This window comes from Fundulus heteroclitus, chromosome 10 (assembly GCF_011125445.2).
Source record: "Fundulus heteroclitus isolate FHET01 chromosome 10, MU-UCD_Fhet_4.1, whole genome shotgun sequence".
NCBI classification, from domain to species: domain Eukaryota; kingdom Metazoa; phylum Chordata; class Actinopteri; order Cyprinodontiformes; family Fundulidae; genus Fundulus; species Fundulus heteroclitus.
In genome coordinates, this window is record NC_046370.1 from 16,048,276 (window position 1) to 16,073,599 (window position 25,324).

A 25,324-nucleotide genomic window follows, 5' to 3' on the forward strand; every position below is an offset into this window, starting at 1 on the left:
CCAGAAAAAAAAAATCTAAATGTGGTTCTAAGCAGCAGCACATCTAGTTGTCATTTACAGGGGTTGGACAATGAAACTGAAACACCTCTCATTTTAGTGTGGGAGGTTTCATGGTTAAATTGGACCAGCCTGGTGGCCAATCTTCATTAATTGCACGTTGAACCAATAAGAGTGTGAAGGTCCAATTAGCAGGGTAAGAGCACAGTTTTGCTCAAATCTTGGGCTGTGGACAATGTGAAACATGTATTGTTCTCTGATGAGTCCACCTTTACTGTTTTCCCCACATCCGGGAGAGTTACGGTGTGGAGAAGCCCCAAAGGAGCGTACCACCCAGACTGTTGCATGCCCAGAGTGAAGCATGGGGGTGGATCAGTGATGGTTTGGGCTGCCATATCATGGCATTCCCTTGACCCCATACTTGTGCTAGATGGGCGCGTCACTGCCAAGGACTACCGAACCATTCTGGAGGACCATGTGCATCCAATGGTTCAAACATTGTATCCTGAAGGAGGTGCCGTGTATCAGGATGACAATGCACCAATACACACAGCAAGACTGGTGAAAGATTGGTTTGATGAACATGAAAGTGAAGTTGAACATCTCCCATGGCCTGCACAGTCACCAGATCTAAATTTAATTGAGTCACTTTGGGGTGTTTTGGAGGAGCGAGTCAGGAAACATTTTCCTCCACCAGCATCACGTCGTGACCTGACCACTATCCTGCAAGAAGAATGCCTTAAAATCCCTCTGACCACTGTGCAGGACTTGTATATGTCATTCTCAAGACGAATTGACGCTGTATTGGCCGCAAAAGGAGGCCCTATACCATACTAATAAATTATTGTGGTCTAAAACCAGGTGTTTCAGTTTCATTGTCCAACCCCTGTATATGCATAGGTTCAAAACCCTCAAAAGCCAAAATCTATGCATTGAAACGGCTTCGGTCCTTCCTAATAAGTCTGGCTGATAAAGCTAAGTGCTGTTTTTTTACCATTTACCATTTTACCATTTTTTACCATTATTTCATTTGATTATAAAAAAGTGACTTATTCTGCTTATTCTATTGTTGGGGTTCTAAGGTGCAATGTCCACAAGGTGGCAGTCTTGTCACTTATTTCAAAACTAGAAAAAAAAATTTCCTCTTCTCTGACATCTTTGGTGCTCGGTTGACGAATGAACTAATGAGCTCCTAATGCAGGATCACCTGGGATTTCCTTGGATGCGACAGACGCAGGTACATCCCCTGCAGAGCTGTTCATCAGAGCTGTTAAAACGAAGCTATTCGTCAATCAGACTCTGGCCTTGTTTTCACTGCTGCCTCACAGAATTTCATTCAGTGCAACACAAAACACGTCAGACGATGGGAGCTTTTCGTCAAAGGCCCTGCTCTCTCAAATCGTGAAACATTGAGCGTAAGACACGACCTCTGGGTCCGTGAATCTACGTTTTGACAACAGTGAAAACTCTGCCACCGAGTAGACCACTTCACATGCTTTATTTCAGCACCCAAAATAATTAAAAACATCTTGATTTATTATACATGTACAAAATAAGTACAGAATCTCTCCTTGAAACCATGAAAGTCGGTCTGCTTCAATTTCCACTTTTAAGAAACTCTCGCTGCAAAAAAACAAAAAACAAAGACATCAGTGAAACATAAACAAGTGGGAAAATGTGGGCTGTGCTTTTGTAGGGCAGGGTTTTCTTTTCAAATGTATTGAAGGAGTTTTCCACAGGAGGGGGCAGACAATGAACTTTGTGGGCAGGGAAGTCACTCGCTTGTATCTACAAAGACCCGAATGCATGCGTCACATCTGCAGCAATCGCACCTGTTATCAAACCAACACTTGAAGAGAACGAAAAAAAAATTGCACTGCATAGAAAACAAGACAATGAGTGAATTTAGTAGCACCAGAGTTCTGCAGGCATTAGTGGCAACAATTACAGTATGAGAGTGAGAGTTTGATCATCAAATACCGATAACTGGACCTCATTGGATTTGTAATAGCACCTTTAAATGGTTTAATGCCCCCCTACAAGCTTTTTCAAAGAAAAAAATGGGGGTGACTCTGAGGTAGCCATCTATATATTGCAATGAAGGTGAGCTTAATTGTCTTGTTCTTTTTGTTGGTCCAAAGTTCAGGTGTTTTTTTTTTTTATGTATTTAGATCAACAAGACACTTCACACTTTTTACAATTTATTTAACACCAGAAAAATGGTACATATCATTTGTTGTTTTCAAAGTCCTTCTGCAGTGGTTGGAAATAGGCAAATAGTCACCTGATTTCTTTTTTTTTTTCTTATTTTTAATCATTTCCTGTGGGGAAATTTACAGATACGTACATTATTTTCTTGTTGCCAGTGGAATCAAAAGGTTTTATTCAAAGTGTCCTTGTGGTTGGTTTTCAGATGGAGTAGCAGTCCCAAAAAAAAAAAAGCGTCTCATGATTGGAAGAAAATAACACAGACACCGTCTTCAGTGGAGTGGTTTTAAAGCATTGTGGACCAGTGGCGGCCGAATGAGTTTTGATTGCATAGGAAAAAAAAGAGGTTTTAGAGATGACTGCTAGAAAAAAACAACAATGTCATGTCCATGTTTCTTTCATTTTTTTGGGTTTTTTTTTTGTGTTTTTTACAAGAAGCAAACGGGGCCAACTTCGACGCCAAATTCCTGATCAGGTGCACCAACGTCCATAGGAGCAATGTCAATGATGGGCAGTCGGGATGTTTTCGATGTCTTGTAGTCGATGACCGTCTTGCCCCATGTGCCAGTGTGTGACTTTAGGGAGAAACAGAAAAAACAAACAGTCATCAGAAATTTAATAGCTGCACAAATAAATTGAGGTGCACTGAGAAACCGTCTATCAACCCAAAATGGTGAATTTTTAGCTTGATCTGTCTCTTAACACCATTAGTAGACCCTCTAATTACCTAAAGTATTAAAAACTTTACTTGCACATAAATTACTCTATCTCCATTTAGGATACACTATACTATGCTATACTGTACACTAGGATAATATAAAAAATATATATTTTTAATAGTATTTAGAGTAAAGGAAAGGGTCAGGACTAGAGTTATGCGTTAAGGTTTAAATGGAAAAACAAAACAGAAAAGGACTGAAATCACTGAGCTTTGTCGGGGGGTGCGTTCTGATAGATATTTCTCACACTTTCCGTGTGGAAATTGTTGCTGAGAGAGAAAGAATCCATGTCGTTTATCAGTACGGAGTCCAGGAAGAACATTAAAATGAGGCTAGGGGAAGCACTGGGACATAGGAAACACTCAATAAGAACCCGTATTTTCTACAATATGCTGAGAAATATGTCCAGTTTATTTTGAGCTGCTTGAGAGCGAGAGAGAGCAAGACTTCACCAGATAGCAGGAAGACACAACAGAGCTTTCTTATGGGCCGTGCTGGATTTGGAAAAACTCAAAAAAGACTAAATTGTTTTGGGTTTGTTTTAAAACAGTAAAACCCTTATTTCAAGCTACGTTTCTCTCACACTGCTGTAAATGATGTAAATATTTACTGCACAACAAAACAAACCAGGAAAAAAAATCTTTTGAAGTTATTATATGATACGTCTTTGATCTAGCTCTTGAAGAGGTTGGTTATGGGCCACTAAATTTGGACTGGTTGTATCTGCCTAATACGAGGAGAGCAGGAACTTACCGTGCAGCCATCCTCGCTGACGCTGTATGTGAAGCGGCTGTTGCCCTCAGCTCTGATCTCGACGTCGTTGGACCCCTGGAGAAGCAGGGCCTTCTTCAGGTTGCCTGTGGCAGAGTCCATGTAGGCGATGCTGTTCTTGCAGTGATACGTCATGTTCTGTGAGGCCTGGTTGGACATCAGGCGCATGAAGGAGATCTGGATGTTGACGTCCTCGGGATCAGCTCCGTTGCTGCCATACTGGAACTGTGTGACAGGTAGAAGGGAAAGTCACTTTCTGATCATACGGACGCAAACTAATCAGAGCACTGTTGCGGCAGGAAATCTCACCTGGAATCCACCGGTCATGGACTCGCTGAACCAGACGTGCTTCTTCTCTCTGATGTTCTTGCTGAGGTACCAGTTCTTCATGGGGATGGTGGAGTCGACGGGGCTGACGCAGGTCTCTCCAGTCTCCATGTTGCAGTGGACCTGAATGGCATCCAGAGGAGAGCCCTGATTGGGGTCAACCCAGTATGTGCCTGTAAGAGAGGACAGTAAAAGAAGTGTTTACGGATTTGTCTGTCAGAGGCATAAAAAAGCTTTCTAGGGCTAGAGTAGTATTACAACAGAAGAAAAACCTATTTGTGTTTCAGAACTGTGTTCTGTGTTTTCTGCAAAGTAAGCACCAGGCCCGTATTAAGACAATGTGGTGCACCTGGGCACTATACCTCAAAGCCCCCCCCCCCCCTCCCCCTGATTTATTTATCATTTATTATTTTTGTGACATCAGTGTTCATAAAAGGAATAATGCATGGTCTTTCAACAATTTCAAGTAAATAATATAAAAATGTATGAAAAATATATTTTTAAAGCATGTGTCATGTGGTGCCCCCCCATGGTTGGTGCCCCTGGGCACTGGCCAACTGGCCCTTATGGATAATCCGGCCCTGGTAAGCACTAGGAGGGCATTTACTTAGTCGTAGTTCCTACTGCTATGACTTTCCACCAACTTCCAGATTCATTCATTAATGTCGTATTCATTTTGACAGAGCATAACTAAGGAGTTTGAGCCCAGTAAAATGGACTCTAGGGAGGATTTTTCTTGTTCACAGTTGGTAGTTTTCTTTCAAATAGAAAACCTTGATCCAAAAACCCCCCAAAAAAACGCAACTGCTTTAAATTTACAGGAATCCTTTGTACATGGGCATTAACAGCGTTTCACAAAATCAGGGAAATCTCAGTGTGGAAAAAAAGTAAAACAAAAAAAGTCAAAGAAAGAAAAAGAAATGTCCAAAGGACTCTGATCCACACTCACCGCTCTTCCATTCAGGGTGGCACATCCTCAGGTCACGGCACATGCGAGCAGGGCTCTTCTGAGAGCCGTCAGGGCTGCGGATCTTCTCCACCTTCTGGGTCAGGGTCTTCAGGGTGGTGTCAACCTCCATGTCGCGGTCGCGCATCATGTTGGGGTCGTCGGCACGGTAGCCACCACGCATAGGATCGGGGGCCTTCTCCTGGTGGGGTGGTGCGATGAACTCCATGGCACTGCCAGGGGGTCCGGGAGGTCCGGGGGGTCCTGGGGGTCCAGGAGGACCCTGTTTTGACATAAGACAGCTGTAAAATCTGCAGACTGACCGCAAGGGGTCCTAAGTTTTTTATTTTTTTTTTAAAGTCACACAGACATCTTAACCTCCCAAAAGGGAAGCCTTTTGGATGAGAGCTGATACGTCATAAAAATGTAAGAGAAGAAGTCCAGCTTCCTTCTACTTAAGGACTCAATACCAATTTATCATAACTATCTCTATTAGTGGAGAAACTTACAGATGGTCCCATCTCTCCATTGCGACCACGAGGTCCAGGGGGTCCGATGGGTCCAGGCATACCATTCATGCCATCCTTACCAGGGGAACCGTTGCTTCCAGAAGGTCCCTGAAAGGAAAATAATTATCGCTTTACTTTCTTTTTCCCCTCGCAGATTTGGTAAAAAAAAAAAAATTGAGGCTTTATCTTGACGTATTTCATCTTTTAAAGGGCATAACAGATTTCCCCCGCATCTCCAAACACCGGCATTGGGACAGCTGGACTTACTCTGGGTCCAGCAGGTCCGGAGGAACCAGCGGGTCCTCTGTCTCCATGAGTTCCCTGGCAGCGGGTGAAGGGGAAAAAAAACGTCAGATTCACAAAGTCAGAACATGCGTTCCTAATAGGCTCCTTTGTCAGGAATATAAACACGTTGGGAAAATAACAACCTTTTAAAAGACATTAAACATTTTTTTCATTAAACCTACATTTCTGAATTTGAAAGCTTTTTTATTGCTCCAATGTAATACTCTAATCTTAAATGTTGTGTTTTCAGTAACTGTAAAACGGAAAGTAATCGTAATTAACAAAAGTAAAGGCTTTAATACATCAGGCTGCGTGTAATGAATCTATATGATGTGTTTCACTGAGTACATTGAGTTACTTGAAAGTTTTTAAATAATGTTCCAATGCATTGACTATGATTTTTTTAGTTAAAGGTGAAAGCTTTCACATTTTCCATGAGCGTAAAAGTGCTAGGAGCCACTCACAGGAGGTCCAGGCAGACCAGGCTGACCGCTGAGTCCTCTGTGTCCCTTGTGGCCTCTCTCTCCAGCCTCACCGGCCTCTCCTCTGTCTCCCTTGGCACCAGCGGGACCCTGAGAAATCCCAACGGTGTCAGAACATTTCTCTCAGACTATAAGTGGATCGCTGTGAATCGTGTGCTTCAGAACGATGAACTTACAGCAGGACCACGGGGTCCAGCAATGCCAGAAGGACCAGCGGGACCAGCAGGACCCTGGAGGAAGGAAAGAGGTTTTTAGTACCAAAAAATAAACTGAATAAATAAACAGTTTTTATTTAAATGAGCCAGCAGCCTTGGGGACTTACACTCTCTCCACGTTCGCCAGTTTTACCAGAGGGCCCAACACCGCCGGGGGCTCCAGGAGCACCAGGAGGTCCAGGGGGTCCGGCCATACCACTCTCACCACGGTCTCCCTATAAAGGGCATGTCTGTTAGCGAGGCAGCTAAGATGTACATCTACAAGGAGAATCCTCCAGATTCAAAAATAGTTTTGGGTAGACTAAAAGTGATCCCAGAGTAAATGTTTACCTTGGGTCCAGGAGATCCATCACGACCAGGAGCGCCATCGTGACCAGGAGATCCCTGCATAGATCGCAGCAAAAATTGGTAAGGGACAGCCATTTGAAGGAAATATCTAACCACCGTGACTTCATACCTCACGACCAGCCTCTCCAGTGGCACCAGACAGTCCGGGGGGTCCGGCAGGTCCAGGGGGTCCACGCTCACCGACAAGGCCGGGAGGTCCCTGCTTTCCTGGCTCACCCTGAGGAAACGCAGGAGATCCGTTTTTGTCTTTCAGGTGAACTCTTAGAGAAGGTTTCAGACACAACTCGCGTCTGAGTTGTGCGTAGTCTTCAAGCCACAAAAGGACGGATTCAGAATATACTCACAGCTGGTCCCTGGGGGCCCATTGGACCTGATGATCCTTTCAGACCGGGCGCGCCAACGGTACCTCGCTGTCCAATAACACCCTGGGGTCCGGGGAGACCGGGGGCACCCTACGCAGAGAGACGTAACACTCAGTGGGCTTACATCGCAATCAAGAGAGGAGCAATAAAGCTCGGGCTCTATCGGCCACTTACAGGGGCGCCATCAGAGCCGGGGGATCCCTTCTCTCCACTGAGACCTGGAGGTCCCATAGCACCAGACTCACCAGGGCGACCAGCAGGGCCAGTCTCACCTCGAGCTCCCCTGGGTCCATCTTTTCCCATGGGTCCAACAGGTCCGGGGGGTCCAGCAGCTCCCTAGAAACACCCCACAAGGCAGAAAAAAACCCCATTAGCTCCCATTACGCTGTCTTGTAGAAGATGATTTATGTGACGATCCTAAAGCTCACAGCAGGGCCAGGGGGTCCGACTCTGCCGGCAGGTCCAGGGAAACCGGTAGCACCCTGCGAAGACACAAGAATGTGATAAAATGTTACATTTAATTGGACAGTTAACCTAATGTAAAATGTGTAGATTAAGATCCTGCAGAGGATCTTTTCTACAACAAACATATGATTAGCTGCTTGAAAGGTAATTCTGTCCAGAGAAAAAAACTAAAATAAATTCACTTTTGTGATATATTTTAAGATTAATAACTTCCTAAATATGATTGCAGTTGACAGTCCAGGACAAATCCTTTAAGGAACCTTCAGAATAGTAAAATAGGAGGCAAGCATTCTGGTACAATGGCAGATGTTTTTTAGTCATTGTATTAAGAGTCCAATTATCAAACACTTCTATTCATTCAAAGGGTTCCCCCCCAAAAAAAGGTACTTTTATATCCTAATCTTTGCGGGACTGAAAGTTTGAGATTTTCCAATAGTTTAATGAAATCTTGAACATCTGGACTTGAACACAATATCCTCTGGATGACTCAAAGACCATGAAACTACAAACTTGCTTCAAACTGGTCTGTGCATTAAAGAGACAGTACGGTGTTTTGTTTTGTTTGGAGCAGATTAGATCAGTTCTTCCTCTGGGTTGGTTCAGCAAAAAACCAAACAAAAAAAAACAAAACTGGATGCCATTTTTTTTGCTGCTTTTTTGTTTACAAAAAACAACAGGTGTAATAATAAAAAAAAAGATGGTGAATCTTTCTCCGTGTTTCGTTTACCTACAGGTCATGGGTTTTTACACTTTACAAGACTGCATAGAAACAACATATTCATTGACTTCAAGTGAAAACTTGCCATTTGCCAAAATGGTGTATTATATTTGCAAATTGACCTTATCTTAACTAAACACCCAGCAATCCAAAATGCATTTGAATTTAAACATTGAAAGTTTTTTAAAGCTTTTTGTATTTGTTTGAAAAAGATGTTACAGAGGGTAAAAAACAAACAGCAAAAATAATAGAAAAAGCATGCAATCTTTCTGTAAATTAGTCTGTTATGCTTTGTTTCTCCTGAATGTGACAGAATACTCACAGGAGGTCCAGCACCACCACGAGCACCTTTGGGTCCAGTAGCACCAGCAGGTCCCTGATGAACAAACGCATCAAAGAGAAGCTCAATGAAAACCTCATTATGAACACTGTCCAGCATCAATACATAGATTATTAGACATAAGAGTACATCAAATTGAAAAAAGAATCTCTGTTTTCTATGCTAGGTTCACCACAATTACTCTTCACATATTTATGTTGAATGTGGAGGGACCAACCTGAGGACCAGCAGATCCGACGGGTCCAGGAGGTCCAGCGGAACCAGCATCTCCCTTGGGTCCGGTGTCACCGCTCTCTCCCTTGGGACCAGGCTGACCATCAGCACCCTGAAGTGGGAGAAAGGGGGGGGAGTAGCAACATTGATGCATTTCCTATGTTTTTAACACAAATGGGAATTCAGCCTGTTTGGGCAGAGTGCATTTTTACTTACAGGACGTCCAGCGAATCCAGCAGGTCCTGGAGGTCCGGACTCTCCACGATCACCCTGTTGGGAGTCATTTGTGAGATCAGTTCGATCGGGGACATTCTGCGTGCCTCAACACGCGCTGAGGTTTCAAATCTTTTGGAATTAGTCAGGGTCACCGCATCTGAACTGCTGCGGGAATCTTAAGATTTTGGCTTAAGAAAATGTACTTACGGGGGCACCACGAGGACCAGAGGGTCCAACGACTCCAGTGGGACCGGCCTCGCCCTGAAACCAGAGGACAAAAAGAGGTAGAAGTCAGCAGACAAGATAGACCAGGGGTCTGCAGCCTGTGGCTCTAGAGCCATGAGTGGCTCTTTAAACCATCTGCAGTGGATTACAAATCACCAATAAATGACAAAGAAGAGTGCTTTATCTATTATTTGTAATATAGAATGTAATCAATAGGGCTAACATGAGCAATTTCAATGTATTTTATTGCAAATTCTCACATTAGAATCACAACAATGCTTTTTGTTTGCTCCATTTTTTTGTCGTTAATTAAATATTGTTGTTTTTTATGGATTTTCCATAAATACGGGATCCAAAAATATATATTTACTATTTTGTGTAAAAATGTATTTTTCTTTTCTAAAGCAAATAATAGAAATGAAATTGTGATTCCTTAATTCAATCAATAAACCAAGACATTTTTAGACTTATTCAAAAAAATCAATTAGCCAACAGTTCTTTAAGGTTATGCTTTTGATGTTTAGCAGAACCAAAACCAAATATTCCTCTTTGGTTTGTGAAGGTTGTTGAGTCCCTAGCCTAGACAGACTAATAAGAATGTAACTGTAAATGATGATCTTTTTTTAAATCTTCATATTAAATGACTTATAAAAAGTATTTAGAATACATTCATCAAACAGCATATACAGTATATGAAACATTATGTGAAGCATGTGTGTCAGATAACACTTTTTGGGGAGACTGGCAGTATCAATTTGTCTGGCAGTGCTGTAAATTTCTCAAATTATTTTTCAGCTCAAATGGAAAATGTTCATATGGGCCCTTTTCTTCTAAAGGAGTTCCTCAGGGCCCCATACTGGGACCCATGCTCCTCATTCTCTAAATAAATAATCATTGTCATATTTAAAAAAAAATACAGAATAAAATTTTACAGAACATGCGATTTTGCAGATGAGGCAATTATCTGTTGTTCCTTCCCATCAGTATTTCAAACCCTTACATTTTTCCAGTCTGCTATTGATGTTCTGTTCAGATTAGTGCAATTTAGGTTGGCATTAAATGCAGAAAAAATAGCAATAAACTGCCTTAAATAAAAATCGTTCAAGTGCAAATAGAAAATTCTGCTCAGTAATGATGGTTAGTGCATCATCATTGGTCAGAGTTTGCTATTTTAAACCAAGATCAAAAGGCTTTATTTTTAGAAAGAAACTTAAATTAGGTTTTGTTTTAAAACTTTCTTTCTTTTGTTGGATTATGGGGGGTTAAGTTTTATGGCCATGAAAATAAAATTGCCATGTCTTTTGCCAGTCTGAAATGAGTACAATGTCTGGTAATGTGTAGTTTACACTCTTAATGTGTAATATTCTCTCCCAATGGGAAACTCTCATAGTTTAGTACTTGCTCTCTTTTTCATAAATAGTTTTGCTGCTATGTGTCTGTTTGCCTTGTGCTTGTGTAAATCCTGTTTATTCTCTTATTTATTTTATAGTTTTCATATCTGCTTGCATCTTACTTTTCATTGTACTTGTTACAATGAAAAAACTTCAATATCATCAATATCAGAATGAAGACACCCTATAAACCTCTCAAGAAGCTGAAACCCATCTTCTATCCCATTCTACCTTGATCTTACCTTCTCACCCTGAGAACCAGGAGGTCCAGGAGCTCCAATAGCACCAGTTGGACCGCGCATGCCATCTTTGCCAGAGGCGCCGTCAGCACCCTTAGGACCAGCGTCTCCCTAAAAAGAGAAGGGTGTTAATAAACCTGCTAATAGTTTGGAGTTTGTAGGATGCAAAACAAACAATTATGGGTTTTTTTGGGGGTTTTTTATTTATAACATACTGGTTTAGTTTTTAAATTTGACAAATCTTTAGGTACACAGCTACAATGCACTGAGTTTATACTAAGCTGATAGTGAAAGGGAAATAAAACAAGTTGCATGTTTTAAACCATGACTAAGATACTGTCACACAATGGAAGACGTCTATGCAAGTTGTTTGGCTGTGATACCCACTCTCTCTCCCTTGGCTCCGGGGAGACCGGAAGATCCTCGCTCTCCAGGCATTCCCTGCATACCAGTGGGTCCTGCACTTCCGGGGGTGCCAGCAGCACCAGGCTCTCCCTACGCAGAGGACACAAGACAAAAAAACACACTTTAGTCATTCCCATATATGAACCAGATGAGACAGGTCTGGATTTTGGAACCAAAGTAATCATATGGTTTGCGATTGGGTCATTTGCTCCTGCACTGCTTCAAGAGTTGTAATAACCATCTGTTGGTGGCTTTACAGGACCAGCACCACATGGGCGCACTTACTTTTTACAGTTCGCTATGATAACATCGATTTAGAGGAAACAACTTTGAAGAAATGGGTTTTATTTCTGTTTACTGTCAAAGCATTTTTTAAATTCTTAATATTTAGGACCCTTATCATCATTAATTATGGTTTCATTTTCCTTCACTTTAATTTAGTGCTTTCACGTAGCCTTCATTAACAACACATAATGCTAAGCACACTACAGCATATAGACAGTTCCTTTCCAGTAATCCTATTGATTTCAGTCGATCCAATCAAACAGACCAATACAAAAATAATTACTAACGTCTTATTTTGATACTAGTTATAAAGCAGTGCATATAAATTCTGCTGCGAGTGCATTGAGTCATTGACTTTGCAGTAATCTGTCGTCCTGTATAAGCAGGTGGTGATAGTAGAAAGGAACAACTCCCTTTTAACGGAAGGAAACCACCACCATCACTTATATTGATGCTGGGCAAATATATGGTGTAGCCTTGTAGAAACTGTCAAATTTCACACACTGTAAAAATGTAATTGTTTAGTTTTCCAATTTCCATGGATTGGCGTTGAGTTTTTGAGATATGAGCGACTATGACACCTGATTGAGCAAATAGCAACCTAGAGGAATATTTGTCAAAGGCACACAATAATAAGTAGATAAGAAAAAATAGTTTGAAACACTGTCAGACCAGGGGGGAAATAATGACCCTATGGTTTGATTGATGTTTGGTCTGTCTGACTGTGGAAACACAATCCATCGGCAGTAGATCATTGAGCAGTTATGGCTGAATGATAGAACCGTGCTTTACAGCTGCAAACTGCAAAATCAGACGTGTAGCCCTGAACGTCATGGAAGGGCCACAACACAATATCAACACATTTAGAGAATGTGTGTGTTTCCCTAAGAATGCAGTTCGGTATCTGATAAATGGCTTAAAGGGGAGATCTTTTTCCCTTTTCAACCAAACTCTTTCTATAAAAAAGCACCAGAAAATGGGACAGAAGTCTGATTATTTGCTGTGGTAAATAAATGCATCAAAACCAAAAATACTTATCATTTCCAGGCTGAGAATGCATCAACCGCCTGAATGTACTTTAATGCACTTTGCTCTGAGTTTAATAACAATCAGATAAAAGTTAGATACATATGCTTTAGTGCATGAATTGGAACATTATTGTAATTCCCTCATTCCCTGTTGGATTCAAAACTAATAGCTGTACCAAGAACCTACAACACATTTTGATGTCTTTTGTGTGTATAATTCTTAGAAATCAAGAATCAGTCCTTAAAAAAAAACACATTCTACATTCTACATCAGTACCAGCAAAGAAAAGACTGATCGTTTGATCAATTTAAATTTTGCAGTTTTAAGCTTAGACTGGCTTTAATTGGTTCTTGTGGTTTTTGGATTTGGTGGACCGTCCCAATAATTATCAGGAGGTGTTCCTGCTAACGAGCATTAGTGGTCTCACTCAAAATGTATTGATTTACTTAAAAACCCAGAGTTGGGTTGTTGAAATGTTGAAATATTTTTGATTTCCATGCATGGGAACAATATTGTTATCATTTCATCTTCTTTGATATTTGCAGGTATTTTTTTGTTCACTGGCTTCAACTTGTGTTTCATAGGGTTCAAGACTTCTCCAGCTACATAGTCCGACCTTTGGAACTTAACATCCACCTATTTCTTTTTTTTTTTCTTCTTCTCGTAAACCTACCCTTGGTCCATCATTACCAGCAGCACCAGGGGAACCACGAGGTCCAGTTGGACCTGCAGGTCCGGGACCACCGCGTTCACCAGGGAAGCCTCTGTCGCCCTGGAGGAGAAAGACGGTAAACATCAGCCTTTTTGTCTGTTTAATGTGAACAGAAAAACAATATCTCTGACGGGGCAGGAGGGGCTTACTCTGGGTCCAGATGGGCCAGGTGGTCCAGCCTCACCGGGAACGCCCTGAACAAATGAAACATCAGAGAGAGCGGTTATTATAGAGTCTGGCTGATGCGGTTTGTCTTTGATGTGTAGCTTGAAGTTAATACCAGGAACCATGACTGGTGCAAATCATACCTGCTCACCAGGCTTGCCACTTTCACCAGTTGCTCCTTGGGGTCCAGGAAGACCCTATGCAACAAAAAAAAAATAAAAAAATAAAAAAATGGGTGTGAATCATACAGTATCTTTAAGCAAACAGACTCTGGAGGAGGAGATGCTTCAAAAACTCACTTGGAATCCTGGAGCGCCAGATGGTCCTTGTTCTCCCTTCTCTCCAGCAGGTCCCTGTCATCAGACATTAGAACATTTACCACATGATAAATGGGATTCATTTAAATTTCTTGTTAAAATGGGGGGGGGGGGGAATATGCAAATTGTCTCTTTTATATATCAATAATGAAGGTATAATGCTTACAGCTGGGCCAGAAGGTCCAGGAGCACCAACATCACCGTCTTTGCCAGGAGCACCCTGAACGCAAGAAGTTCACAACATTTCAACTTCAGTTCATTTCAATGTGTTTATATAGTACTATGTCAAAGGAACCCCAATCTAAAAGCACTTTTCCAAAATAGACAGGTTCAATTCACTCCAGCAAACTGCAGTTCAGCCTAGTCTTATTTCTCCAGTGAAGTATCAATTTCAAGAAGTGCAGTTCTAGCCATTTTATTTGTTCTAACAATCTAATTCATCATCACTTCAGGAGCAAATTTAAAAAGATAAGGAGAGTACTTACAACAGGGCCAGTAGCTCCAGCAGGGCCTCTCTCTCCAGCTTTACCAGACTCACCCTGTTCACAGAAAGAGAGTTCACGTTTACATCATTGCCAGAGCGGCGTTTAACCCCAGGACCCTACTGATGCTCTGAAAGACTCTGAACGATGAGGATCCACTCACAGCGGCTCCCTTGAGTCCGGGGAATCCCATGACTCCGGGCTGTCCTCTGGATCCTGTGGGGCCAGGGGGTCCGGGGCGGCCATCTTGTCCAGGGGCACCCTAGTGGCCATTGATTACAGACAAGAGTTAAAAGAAAATGTAAAAGAAAAACTACATTTTGGCTGATTTTTTTTTCTTTTAAACTTTGATTAAAAACTGCCAAAAAGACAATGCAGTATGTTTTGATAATGGTAGAGAGAGTCATCTGGGTCTCAATTAGGTCACATAAAGACCTAAGACTTGTTAAGTCTTCCTAATACATTTTCATTAGATTATTTGTTCTCCTATCTCTTCATCCTTATAGTAATAAAGATGCTGTGGTACACATACACACAACTCAGACTTGCCTACTAGAACTACTTTGAACCAGCAATGCAAAAAGTCTGTGTAGCTCTATAGTTCTAGTCAAAACAATATTGTCTTGCCCTCCAAAATAATAATAAACAAATCACATGATTTTGCTAAGTTTCTATTCTTAAAATGTTTTGTCTGGATGCCTAATGATACATGTTAAAGTCCTTTTTGATGAAGGATCTTATTTTGCTCATTCAGAAACTGAGAAAGCTAATCCATGATCCCTAAATGGATCATGAAACCTTGAATGAGAACCTGTCTCCTGCGTTTGACAGAACATGACAGTGAGGCTGGTTTATCGGCTTTAAGCTTATTAATGCCGTTTATGTTGCTGCAATAGTATATTCTAAGAAACAAATGCTTTGTTCTTCCGGTTTTTGGACTGTGGTCTAAAGAAACAGGCTCTTATTTCATTGTGCTCCAAAATACTGATGCAACAGCAGAAAAAAAAAACAGGAACTTTGACTAGAAATCCATTCAAATGCTTAAAAACCATAAGCACTTACAGCAGGTCCGACTTTGCCGTCAGGGCCGGGGCTTCCGGGGCTACCAGTCATACCCTAAAGAGGAGAAACAAAGTGAAATTGGAAATGTTTTTTCAGTCTCTTTGCATGTAACAGAAATGACCCAGCTGCTGTAATTTATACCAGAACTCACCTTTGATCCGGGAGCACCAGGAGCGCCAGGGGTTCCACTCTCACCGCTGGCCCCCTGAGCTCCCATTGGTCCGGGGGCACCACGCTCACCTGGGGCGCCCTGTTGGAACAGGTTAAAAGTGGTCAGAACTAATATCCCCCAGGGTTTATTTTAAAATTCCACGTGGTTCACAAACTCACCTTTCCACCTGCACCACCATCAGAACCAGGGAAACCACGAGCACCAGGGGCACCCTGAAACACAGAAACCCCAATTAGACCCGCTACTGGACAGCAGCCGATTGGCTCACGCTCTCAGAAGGTTTACTATCCCTTAGCTGTTTGGAATGTGCTGAAATGTGTGTATTCCCAATGTAGCCCTAGAGATAAAGCAATTCCCGGCTTTAAGGATTCTAGTTGGTATTACCCTTTTGACATGAGATTACCCTTAAAACCATACATGCCTACTGATCTATTAGTAACTGTGAGTGTTTTGATTGTCCCTCAGAGGTATTGTCTAAGGGCTGAGCATCAGAAGTGGGCAGAAGGGTGGGAAACTACAGCAGGGATACTTCAACCAAGAAGAACACCAACTCCATAAAAGCGATATAAGGTTTTTAAAGATGCTTTTCACAGTGAGGTAAAAAGGAAACAACACGAGTTGTCCTTTGACCCTAGCTGCTGCTAGCTGACTTGTGGTCAAAGCATCCATCTGTTAGCCATACCAGCTGATCCGTGCAGGGTCATGGGGCCTAGCTCTGGGGGTCACTGGGTAAAAGCCAGAGTACACCCTGGACAGGTAGCCAGTCCATCACAAGGCAACACATGCTCACACCTAAGGGCTATTTGAAGAGCTCAATTCAGCTAACAGTCACGTTTTTGGACAGTGGGAGGAAGCTAGAGTTCAAACCCAGGAGCTTCTTGATGCAAGGCAACAGCGCTACCAACTGCACCGCTGTCCAGCCGGTGGTTAAGCAGGAAAAACATAAAACTCAGCAGGTTGCTTGCACTCTCCAGCCTGTTTCACTGGTTAGCAGCTTATTAGCTTTTCTGGGCTATCTGCAGAATGTTCTGTTTATTTCAAGCATGAACTTCTGTTAACCCTTTAAAGCCATTAAAGTCTGAAGGAAAACACAGTGCTCTGGTCTTCCAATAATGAAGCGCCTAGCTGATTAAATCAAAACAGTCGTGCCACTGGCTCTGCTCCTACTCCAAAAATCATTCATTATATCGCAAGAGTTTTGCATGTTTAAAACGCATTTTACCAAACTGTGAATTTGCACGTTAACCATGATACTTCATTTCCATATCGGTTTTAGCTTCATTCACACAGCGAATAAAATATTTTTGTTGTTTGGTTGTGTCCAGTCAGATCGTTTGTAGGTTTAATACTTGTTGTCTTTGTGTGTGTTGGCAGTTATTGCAATTTGATGAAATATAACCAGACAATAAGGAAATGATTTGTCTGTCTGGGATTTTCACCTTTTGGGATATATTTACTCAAATTGTTTCAAGGTTGCAGTTTTTCTATTTAAAAAGGAGAAAAATAACACAAATGTAAAAACTATTTACTTATATTCTGTGGTCTGATGCCACAGTGTTGTTTCTGTTGCTCTTTTATTGAAGTGGTAAGCTAGCTGTTTTATGTTTTGTGTGTGTTTGTGTTGTTTACCGGAAAAGAACAGTTGAAAAACAAACGTTCATACATTGGAACCCCAACAACTAATTATATATTCTAATCCCCAGTGCCAGATTATTGTTTTGCATTCTTCTTCTTCTTCTTCTAGGATCAGTCAAAAGACTTGATAGCATGTTTTATTTTCCCTATTTTTTGTCCATTAGATTTGTTAAAATGTAAAAATAATGACATTTTAAAAAGTGAAAAACGGGAAAAAAAAAAAAGACATACACGTTCTCCAGGGGGTCCACGGGGTCCAGCACCACCAGGCTCTCCACGAGGTCCTCTCTTTCCTTCCTCACCAGAGGGGCCAGGGAGTCCCTGAACTCCAGCGGGGCCCTGGAAAAAAAAGGAAATACAACCATCTTATTCACTCAAAACACAACAGGCTGCAAGAGGATCTCATTTTCCATTAATGTGGTTTCCAACTTACAGGCTCACCCTTGGCACCGGGCTCTCCCTTAGGACCTGGGGGACCGGGATCACCCTGTTGGCATATAAACATGTTTCATTTATTCTGTCAGATCTTTTCAGATTTTGGTGACATTGTTGAGAGACATTAAAGCACATCGTAAGCCGTCTACTCACATTGTTACCCTTGGGACCAGGAGCACCAGCGCCTCCCTGAGCTCCAGCAGGACCACGGGTGCCGGGGAAACCAGGAGCGCCAGCAATACCAGGAGCACCCTGTGTGAAGACAAGTCAGGGTGTAAAACTGTTCCTTTTCAAAAAAAGGAATGAACCTGATTATGCTATACTTACATTGGCACCTTTAGCACCAGGCTGACCATCAGATCCAGGAGTGCCCTGTAGGAAAATTCACAGAATAGAAGTGCTTGAAAGTCTGTATCTTCTTTTTGAAAAAAAAAAAAAGAGAATACTTTTCCATGCCTGGAAAAAATCAAAAGGTTATTAGATGGATTTGAGCTTATGTGCACTTACAGCAGGTCCAGCAGGTCCGGAAGGTCCTGGGTTACCAGGCTCACCACGGGCTCCCTGGGCTCCCTCAGGTCCACGACCTCCTGCAGGGCCAGTCTCACCCTGTCAAAGGAAGCAGCAGCAATAAAGAAACCTGCACCTTCAAAGTAAAGTAAGTGTTGTGTGAAACTAACAAAACATGTTTAAAAAAAAAAAAAAAAAAAAAGACTTTCTGGCCTCGTTAAGGACAAAGCTGTGCATACTACAATAAATAAAGCTAAGAAGGTTGTAATCAACCCTGTTAAACAGGTTTCGTGCTATTCCTCACAAATAATCGATTTAAAGACCATTGATTTAAGAATAAAATAAATACACCCTGCACTTAAATACAGGCTTTCAAAGATTAAAAGCACAATTGTATTTGTCACGCCATCTAAGACCAGCAACTTATTGCAGTTTCTATTCCTTTTTGACACAAGAAGGTGGGATATAACTGGTAAAAGGCTAAGGGCCGTAAATGCTTCACGAATGGATTTGGAAAGCGACTAACAAGCGTCACTTAAGGTCTAATGATGCCATCCGGTGGCTGGTAGAAGTAGTGAACCCCCTGATGGCTGACAATCAACCAGAATGTTTAATTAATCCATCATATCCTTTCTTTAAAAGGCATTCATCTTGTTTTTCGCGCAAACTCTATAAATTCCCTGACACAGAGTTAGCTACACGTTATGATATTATAACCAAGGCTAACCGGTATCCGACTGCGTAATTTCCTTTATTCAGTGGAAAACGTGTTGCATTTACCCACATTTAAATATCTAGACTTAATCAGTTGGTGCAACCTAAACAAAAATCATCCAATTTTTTTTCCTGTTTTAAATTGAATAAAATAAATAATAATAAATAAATAAATATTAGACTTTTAAGACATACCTTAGCACCAGCGCCGCCAGGGAATCCAGGGGGTCCAGCAGGTCCGGTAGGTCCCTTAATATTAGGATTACAAGGACGTTATTAGAGAAGCACGCTCGGAAAAGGCGACAGTGACATTTGTTTTGGTTTTCCCTTTTAATGCAGTGAGGTGACAGCAAATTATCTCATTTAAGAGACCAACAGTGAACTGTACCATTCAAAAAGTATATTTTCGATTTTTTTTTTCCTTTATTTCGAACGTTTTAAGTATTGAAAACCTACGGGAGGACCAGCAGGACCGGTGTTGCCATCGTTACCCCGAGCACCCTGCATGGGAGAGCAAACTGAGTGTCACGTATGTATGGTACGCTTCAGCATTGACGCAGGTGTTTTTTTGTTTAGGAAGAGGAAAAAACTTACAGAGGGGCCAGAAGGTCCAGGGCGGCCTCTCTCACCAGGAAGACCACGAGCACCCTGCAAGACAAAGAAAAAAACAGATGAATTTCATCTCCTTTAGAGGTTGCACCCTATCACTAAATTGGTTATTTGGAGTGATGCAACAGAAAACGTACCATGGCGCCTGGGATGCCATTTTCTCCAGGGGTACCAGGCTCTCCCTGCAAAACAGAGGTCAGCTTTAAAATGGCTGGACTGAAACAAAGTGATCCAGACTGGGAGAACTGCTTTCTGGGAGTTTTACCTTAGGGCCAGCAGGTCCGCTGTCTCCCTTGGCTCCATCCAGACCTGGGAAACCCTGCAGACAACATCAGGAACCATCATTAGATCCATTCCCTGCTTGTGATCCCTGTCGCAGAAGACTGCGATCCTCTCCGAGACTCACTCTGTGTCCTTTGATGCCGGGGAGTCCGGGAGTTCCAGGGAATCCACGAGCACCCTGCGGGACAACAAGAAGGAAACTGTCATCGTGGGAGTTACCCAAACCGGCAGACGGCCCGTGCAAACGGAGAAGAAATGTAATCGGCATTGAAATGAGTAAGAACTAAGTTAAATAGCAACTAAATGAAGACATATTTGCAAATATAAACACAGGCTAAAATTTTGGTTGGATTGGCTGATTGGGCTCACCTGAGGGCCAGCGGGTCCACGCTCACCGGGGCGTCCAGGTTTGCCAGACTCACCCTTTAGAAGACATGAAGAAAAAAACACTACTTAAAAAGAAAGTGCCAGAACATGTAAGAAGAAGAAATGTTAGCGGAAAACACAGGTAAAAAAAACAAAAAAAGTAAATCTCTCACATCATCTCCGTTCTTTCCAGGGGGGCCTGCAGGACCACGGGGTCCCATTGGACCCTAAAAACGCCAACAGATAAAAAGATTTATCAAACATTCCACTGACACAGGTGAAGAAGATGGAACGAGGGAATGACTGGCTACTAGAAGCAATCACGCTCATTCATGGTGTTTTAATCTCGTGATCTGCACGTTATCAACTCATGACAGGTTTAAGGAGTGACGCGGGGTTTATCAAACCAGTTGTGACGTGTACTCACCGCAGCGCCGGGCTCACCGGGCTCTCCTGGGGGTCCCTGGTTACCTGAGGGACCCTAAAATGAATCAAAGGGTAAAAAAAACATAAATTCAAAATCCACAGCATCTTTCTTGATACATATGGGAGGTGAGGATGGAGAGGAGGCAGTGGTGCATCCAGGAGGGGGCGGTGGTGGTGGTACGGATTGATTTATTTATGCATGCAAAGTAAAGTATGACAACAGCCAGGATGGAGTAAAGCTGCTGCTTTGTTTTTGGTGTCCCACCCAACAGATACCAGCAGCCCCCGACTTGGGTGCCCTTTTGAAAACCTCCTGGAGGCACCCCTCTGTGGGGGGGATTATGTATCTTTTTGATAAGAATACGCACCACATGGCCAGGAGGTCCAGGAGCACCACGGGGACCAGGGGGACCCTGTTGACGAAGAGTTAAGAACATCAGACATCGGTTTATGGTCAGTTTTTGTATAAATGCTGTAAAGATGGTTCACTTTGTGTAGGAGCAAAGCATTCGTACAGGTGGGCCAATAATGGGTGTGGAGGATTTTGAGGAGTCGAAGTAGCTCATTTGAGGAGAGAACTTCTGTAAGGGCAGAAGATGAAGATTAGTCAGTTGTTGTTGTTGTTGTTTTTCAGCACAAAACACATCCACGTAAATACCTGAAATAAGGAAATGTCTCATAATCCTTACAAGAAACAGAAATCTAGATGAGAGCAATGGTTTTATCAATGATGCTGCATGATGTCATTTAGGGGGACAACACCAAAGAGACATTTAGTAACGCTGAAAAAATGGCTGATGGAGCTTTTGGTCGGCTCAGTCCAAACTCACACATCTGCTCTTCCTTCATCAGTTCGTGCCAAAGGGGTACGTTTGAATTCTGGTGTGGGTTGCTGATTTAAGTCAAATATTTAAGGATGTTTTCCCTGATGAAACTTTGATACTTACTCCACCGAAGCCAGGGGGGCCGGGTGGGCCGGGTGGGCCGGGAACGCCAGGCGTTCCGGGGATTCCGTCAGGGCCAGGGGGACCAGAAGGACCCTGGGCGGGAAGAAAACAGCAATCCAGACATATTACACACCTATCTATGCAAATGGTTTTTAAACGTTACTTTCAGTAGTCCAAAAAAACGTCACTCTACTGTAAATCCACCTCGGATGTCACCTTTACTAACTTTACAAAGATCAGAATCAGAAATATGTCTGGAATAAAAGCATATTTTTGCTTTCACTTATTCTCATAAAATGCCATTAACTCCTTGTTACAAATAATCTTTGCTGGATCTTTTATTAATCTCACTTAAAGAGATTAATGTGTATATATCCTTTTTACTTCTTATTTGACTGCATTCTTATTTTTTGTCTGCACCATCAATACCAAGTCAAATTCCTTGTAATTGCAAACCTACTTGGCGATTAAACTTGATTCTGATTCTGATTCTAAAGCCTCATGAACTTTGACCTTTTGAGTTATTTACCAATTAGAGTTGTGTCACACCAGCTTTCTGATGCCTTTCCTTCCCAATCTGTACAGCATATATCTTTTCATCTTTGTCTTTCATACAAACTCAAACCGATTCATGAACAACATTAAATACAACAGAACCGACAACATGCAGAGCGGTTCTCATGAGCTTTGCTGAAATACTACAAGCTGCATTAAACCGATATATTTCCTTTAAAAGAGGCTAAGGGAGACACTCTTGTTTTGAAAATACCATTATGATTGTTTAATACGCATATAAATTTGCACAGAAAGCTGTGACTCAGACATTTCCACTGTTATATCTACTTTCTTCATAATAGGTGTTGTTATGTTGAAAGACAAAGCAAATAGAAACCTACCGGATCTCCATTGGGGCCGGTGGGTCCCTTCGGAATCTAAGAGTACATATAAACCCAAGTTAAGCTATGCTGTGATCTTAATAACAGATCAAAATTGTTATTAGAACATAGATATAAGAGCTGATAAATTTGGAATTGTTTTTCAGCATAATTAAAATTATATAAAAAAGGTAAAATACCTCAGGTGTTGGGTAAGGACCTGAAAAATCAAATGAAATAGAAGGGTTAACAAAATAGCTCACATAAGGAAATCTAAAACATTTCAAGACTAGCTAAAGTTTTAGGGTGCAGGACCAAGCATGGATAGCACACTTAGGCATTAAAGTGGAAAATCCAAGATGTCGTGACCACATTAAAGTAACTTAAATAATAAAAACGGGAGAAGGGATGAAAGTCATTCCTGTGAAATTATGAACTCTCCACCAGAAAGAGGGTTTAATCCATTATTTGAAAGAAAATATATTTAAAAAAAATGCTCAGCAAAACGTGATCCAAAGTGATTCTTTTTCTATGTCAAATCCACAAGCAGGCAGTCAGCAGGTCCATTTGAGAACACAAAGCCAGAGATGGCGACATGGGGAAATGTAGGAGGCCATGCAAAGCTTGAATGAAACCACAAAACGATTGGGCAGTACCGTTGTCTTCTGGGCAGATAGGGCAGCACTCTCCGTCTGGAATAATGGGGTCTTCACATTCGGTCGTGTCCTCGCAGATCACCTCGTCGCACAGGACGGTCCCCACATCGCACACGCAAATCTGACAGGGTTCTGGTTTCCATACATCCTTGTCATTGTACAACTGTCCATCAGATGTGCAGCTGCCGTATTGCTCTGAAAAAAACAAACAAAAAAAAAAAACGTGAGGAATTCACAGCTGATTCAAAACTGATGTTCACACATGTAAATATCAATCAGATGCTTATTAATGCAAAAAAAATGAACACATCTAGCTTAGAACTAACATGTTGGTAAACCTATTTCAGTGTCCTTGTATGAAATTCTAATATTTGCAAGAAATAGAACAATATTCATAAAACTCTTATTTATTAATAAATAAGGGTGAAAATGTGTTAGCAGACACCAGTAGGAGAGTGAATAGATTTTCATCACGGCCAAGATTCCTTCTTTTTGTTCGATTCAAAGGGCCTTGGGCCCTATTGGTAAAGTTTTTTGCCACTAGTTCTTAAGGCTTTCCAAAAGCCTGTTTCACTCCGGTTGTTTATGTAGCTTTTAACAAAAAATGAAAACCAAAGTCCATTTTTTAAATATTACAAATTGTAGTTTAAACCACATAATTACATATTGCCATGTGCTTAACAAATCTATAGCATTTCTAGTGACTTTCAAAGCTTAAAGAGTTGATTTAAATAAACCTCATATAAGTGAAACATGCATGCTTTGTAAACACATAAGTAAAGTTAAGTACTTTTTTGATTAAAAACATCTTAAATGACTAATGCTTCTTGGTTTGGTGTGGCTGTTTTGCTTAAGAAAGCATCAGCTACCAGCAGCTTCAGCTCAGGATGGTTTTTTGGGGAACGAAATGAAAGACGAAGTAAAAAAACAAACAAACCATAATTACGAAAGCTCAAACAAGTAGAATTAATGTAACTAATAGTAATATGACATTAAAAACACTGGAGTGCTATACTTTTTGGTTTTAGAAGTGGGTTGGTGGCCCCTTAAATCCACCATATAGCTCCATCCCTGTTTAGCATCTAAAACCTGGAGTTCAGTTACGTGATATTTAGCTACAGGATTATATTAGGGGTTATGGTTGTCTTACTGTATATATATGTGTCTATATGTCAGATAGAATAAAATATTCCAAAAATGAAGGCTCATCAGGCTGTTATTTTCTTGAAAACCAGTTACAGTGGGTCCACGTTTCAGATCGATCATTTTGTAGGCTGGGCCTCAGGCGTGGTTTAAAGGGTGGATGTGCAGTTCCAGCCATCGCCACATGGTGTCACCATTGCTTCGCAAAAGAAGGCCTCCCGCGCCCCATTCAGAGTGGTGATTAATTGACGTCTAGACGAACCTATTCCATTGTCGACGTCAGACTTTAGAGTTTTCCGTTGTCTTTTCTTCCCTTGATTCGAAGCAACTTTCTAAATGTTTTAAAGCCACCCTTCTGTATTCATGTGCTCATTATTGATGCGTTTTAGTCGGAAGCTTTTGTCTTGAGGCGAAAGTTTCCTGGGCCGAAATAAATCCCCACCAAATCCAGACCAAGTGTTGTTTAATTCGAATACCTTTTTTTTTATTAGATTTATTTGCTTTTGCATGAGTTTCAACTCTGTCTGAACCCATGGTCTGCCACTGCGCAGAAATAAAACAGCTGCTCCCCTCAGGTTTGCACTCCAGTAGGACATGTGTCTGCACGCCAGTGAGAGGGGGGAAAAAAACAGTATGGAAAAAATGTCCAGTCTATAAACTCCTATTCGTTTCCAGATCTCCAGAGGAGCCCATGAAAAAAACAGAGGGAAAAAAACAAATTTCTCAAGCTCTGCCAGGTGGGGGTCAAATATCCGAACAGTTCCATCAATCTGCGCATCCTCTGTGGACTATCCACATCCTGAGATGGCCACAAAGATGAAACCAATGTTTGAAAGTGATACTTACTATCATCCTCGCCTTGACCTCTCGCCAAAAGCACTGTTGCGCTGAGCAAGAGCGCTAACCGAATATCCACAAAGCTGAACATGTCTAAATATTAGACATGTAGATTCTTTGTGGCAGGGGAGATCCTCTTTTTTCCTCCTCAGACACCACTCATGCAGGGCAGGGTCCGGTCTGTGCGTAACTCCAATCCCGACCCCAGCAGAAACTCCCTACTGCCTAAACAAATGACTTATCTTGGCTTTTATATGCCTGAGCTTTTGGGGAGGTGCTGTGCGCGC

The 25,324-nt window shown here is 41.7% G+C and overlaps 1 protein-coding gene across 2 annotated transcripts; it reads right to left on the reverse strand.

The window, feature by feature from the left end:
- Positions 1–1,476: 1,476 nt before the first annotated feature.
- col1a1b (collagen, type I, alpha 1b) lies at positions 1,477–25,278 on the reverse strand. Of its 2 annotated transcripts, XM_021321074.2 has the most exons (51): positions 25,047–25,278; positions 23,058–23,252; positions 22,602–22,621; positions 22,423–22,458; positions 21,527–21,619; positions 21,095–21,160; positions 20,948–20,992; positions 20,581–20,634; positions 20,327–20,380; positions 20,157–20,210; positions 19,912–19,965; positions 19,771–19,824; positions 19,643–19,687; positions 19,491–19,544; positions 19,353–19,397; positions 19,092–19,145; positions 18,183–18,281; positions 18,003–18,047; positions 17,829–17,927; positions 17,674–17,727; positions 17,472–17,579; positions 15,764–15,817; positions 15,585–15,683; positions 15,434–15,487; positions 14,535–14,633; positions 14,375–14,428; positions 14,056–14,109; positions 13,872–13,925; positions 13,716–13,769; positions 13,557–13,601; positions 13,369–13,467; positions 11,364–11,471; positions 10,980–11,087; positions 9,329–9,382; positions 9,122–9,175; positions 8,910–9,017; positions 8,675–8,728; positions 7,598–7,651; positions 7,344–7,505; positions 7,152–7,259; positions 6,917–7,024; positions 6,790–6,843; positions 6,567–6,674; positions 6,421–6,474; positions 6,227–6,334; positions 5,745–5,798; positions 5,478–5,585; positions 4,972–5,251; positions 4,005–4,195; positions 3,678–3,920; positions 1,477–2,780 (listed from the first exon to the last, which is right to left on the reverse strand). In XM_021321074.2, the coding sequence occupies exons 1-51, from the start codon at positions 25,126–25,128 to the stop codon at positions 2,634–2,636; spliced, it is 4,341 nt and encodes a 1,446-aa protein (XP_021176749.2). In that variant the 5' UTR covers positions 25,129–25,278; the 3' UTR covers positions 1,477–2,633. The 2 variants fall into 2 exon arrangements, with proteins under 2 accessions (XP_021176749.2, XP_035997987.1); XM_036142094.1 differs by lacking the exons at positions 6,227–6,334; positions 6,421–6,474; positions 6,567–6,674; ... (3 more) ...; positions 7,344–7,505; positions 7,598–7,651.
- Positions 25,279–25,324: the final 46 nt, after the last annotated feature.

Coding starts and splice junctions, on each gene's coding strand:
- col1a1b (XM_021321074.2), bottom strand. CDS start 25,128: ATGTTCAGCTTTGTGGATATTCGGTTAGCGCTCTTGCTCAGCGCAACA. Junction 14,634..15,433: donor ACGGCAAAGTCGGACCTGCT/GTAAGTGCTTAT, acceptor AATGGCCACTAG/GGTGCCCCTGGACAAGATGG. Junction 2,781..3,677: donor TCAGCGAGGATGGCTGCACG/GTAAGTTCCTGC, acceptor TTCTCCCTAAAG/TCACACACTGGCACATGGGG.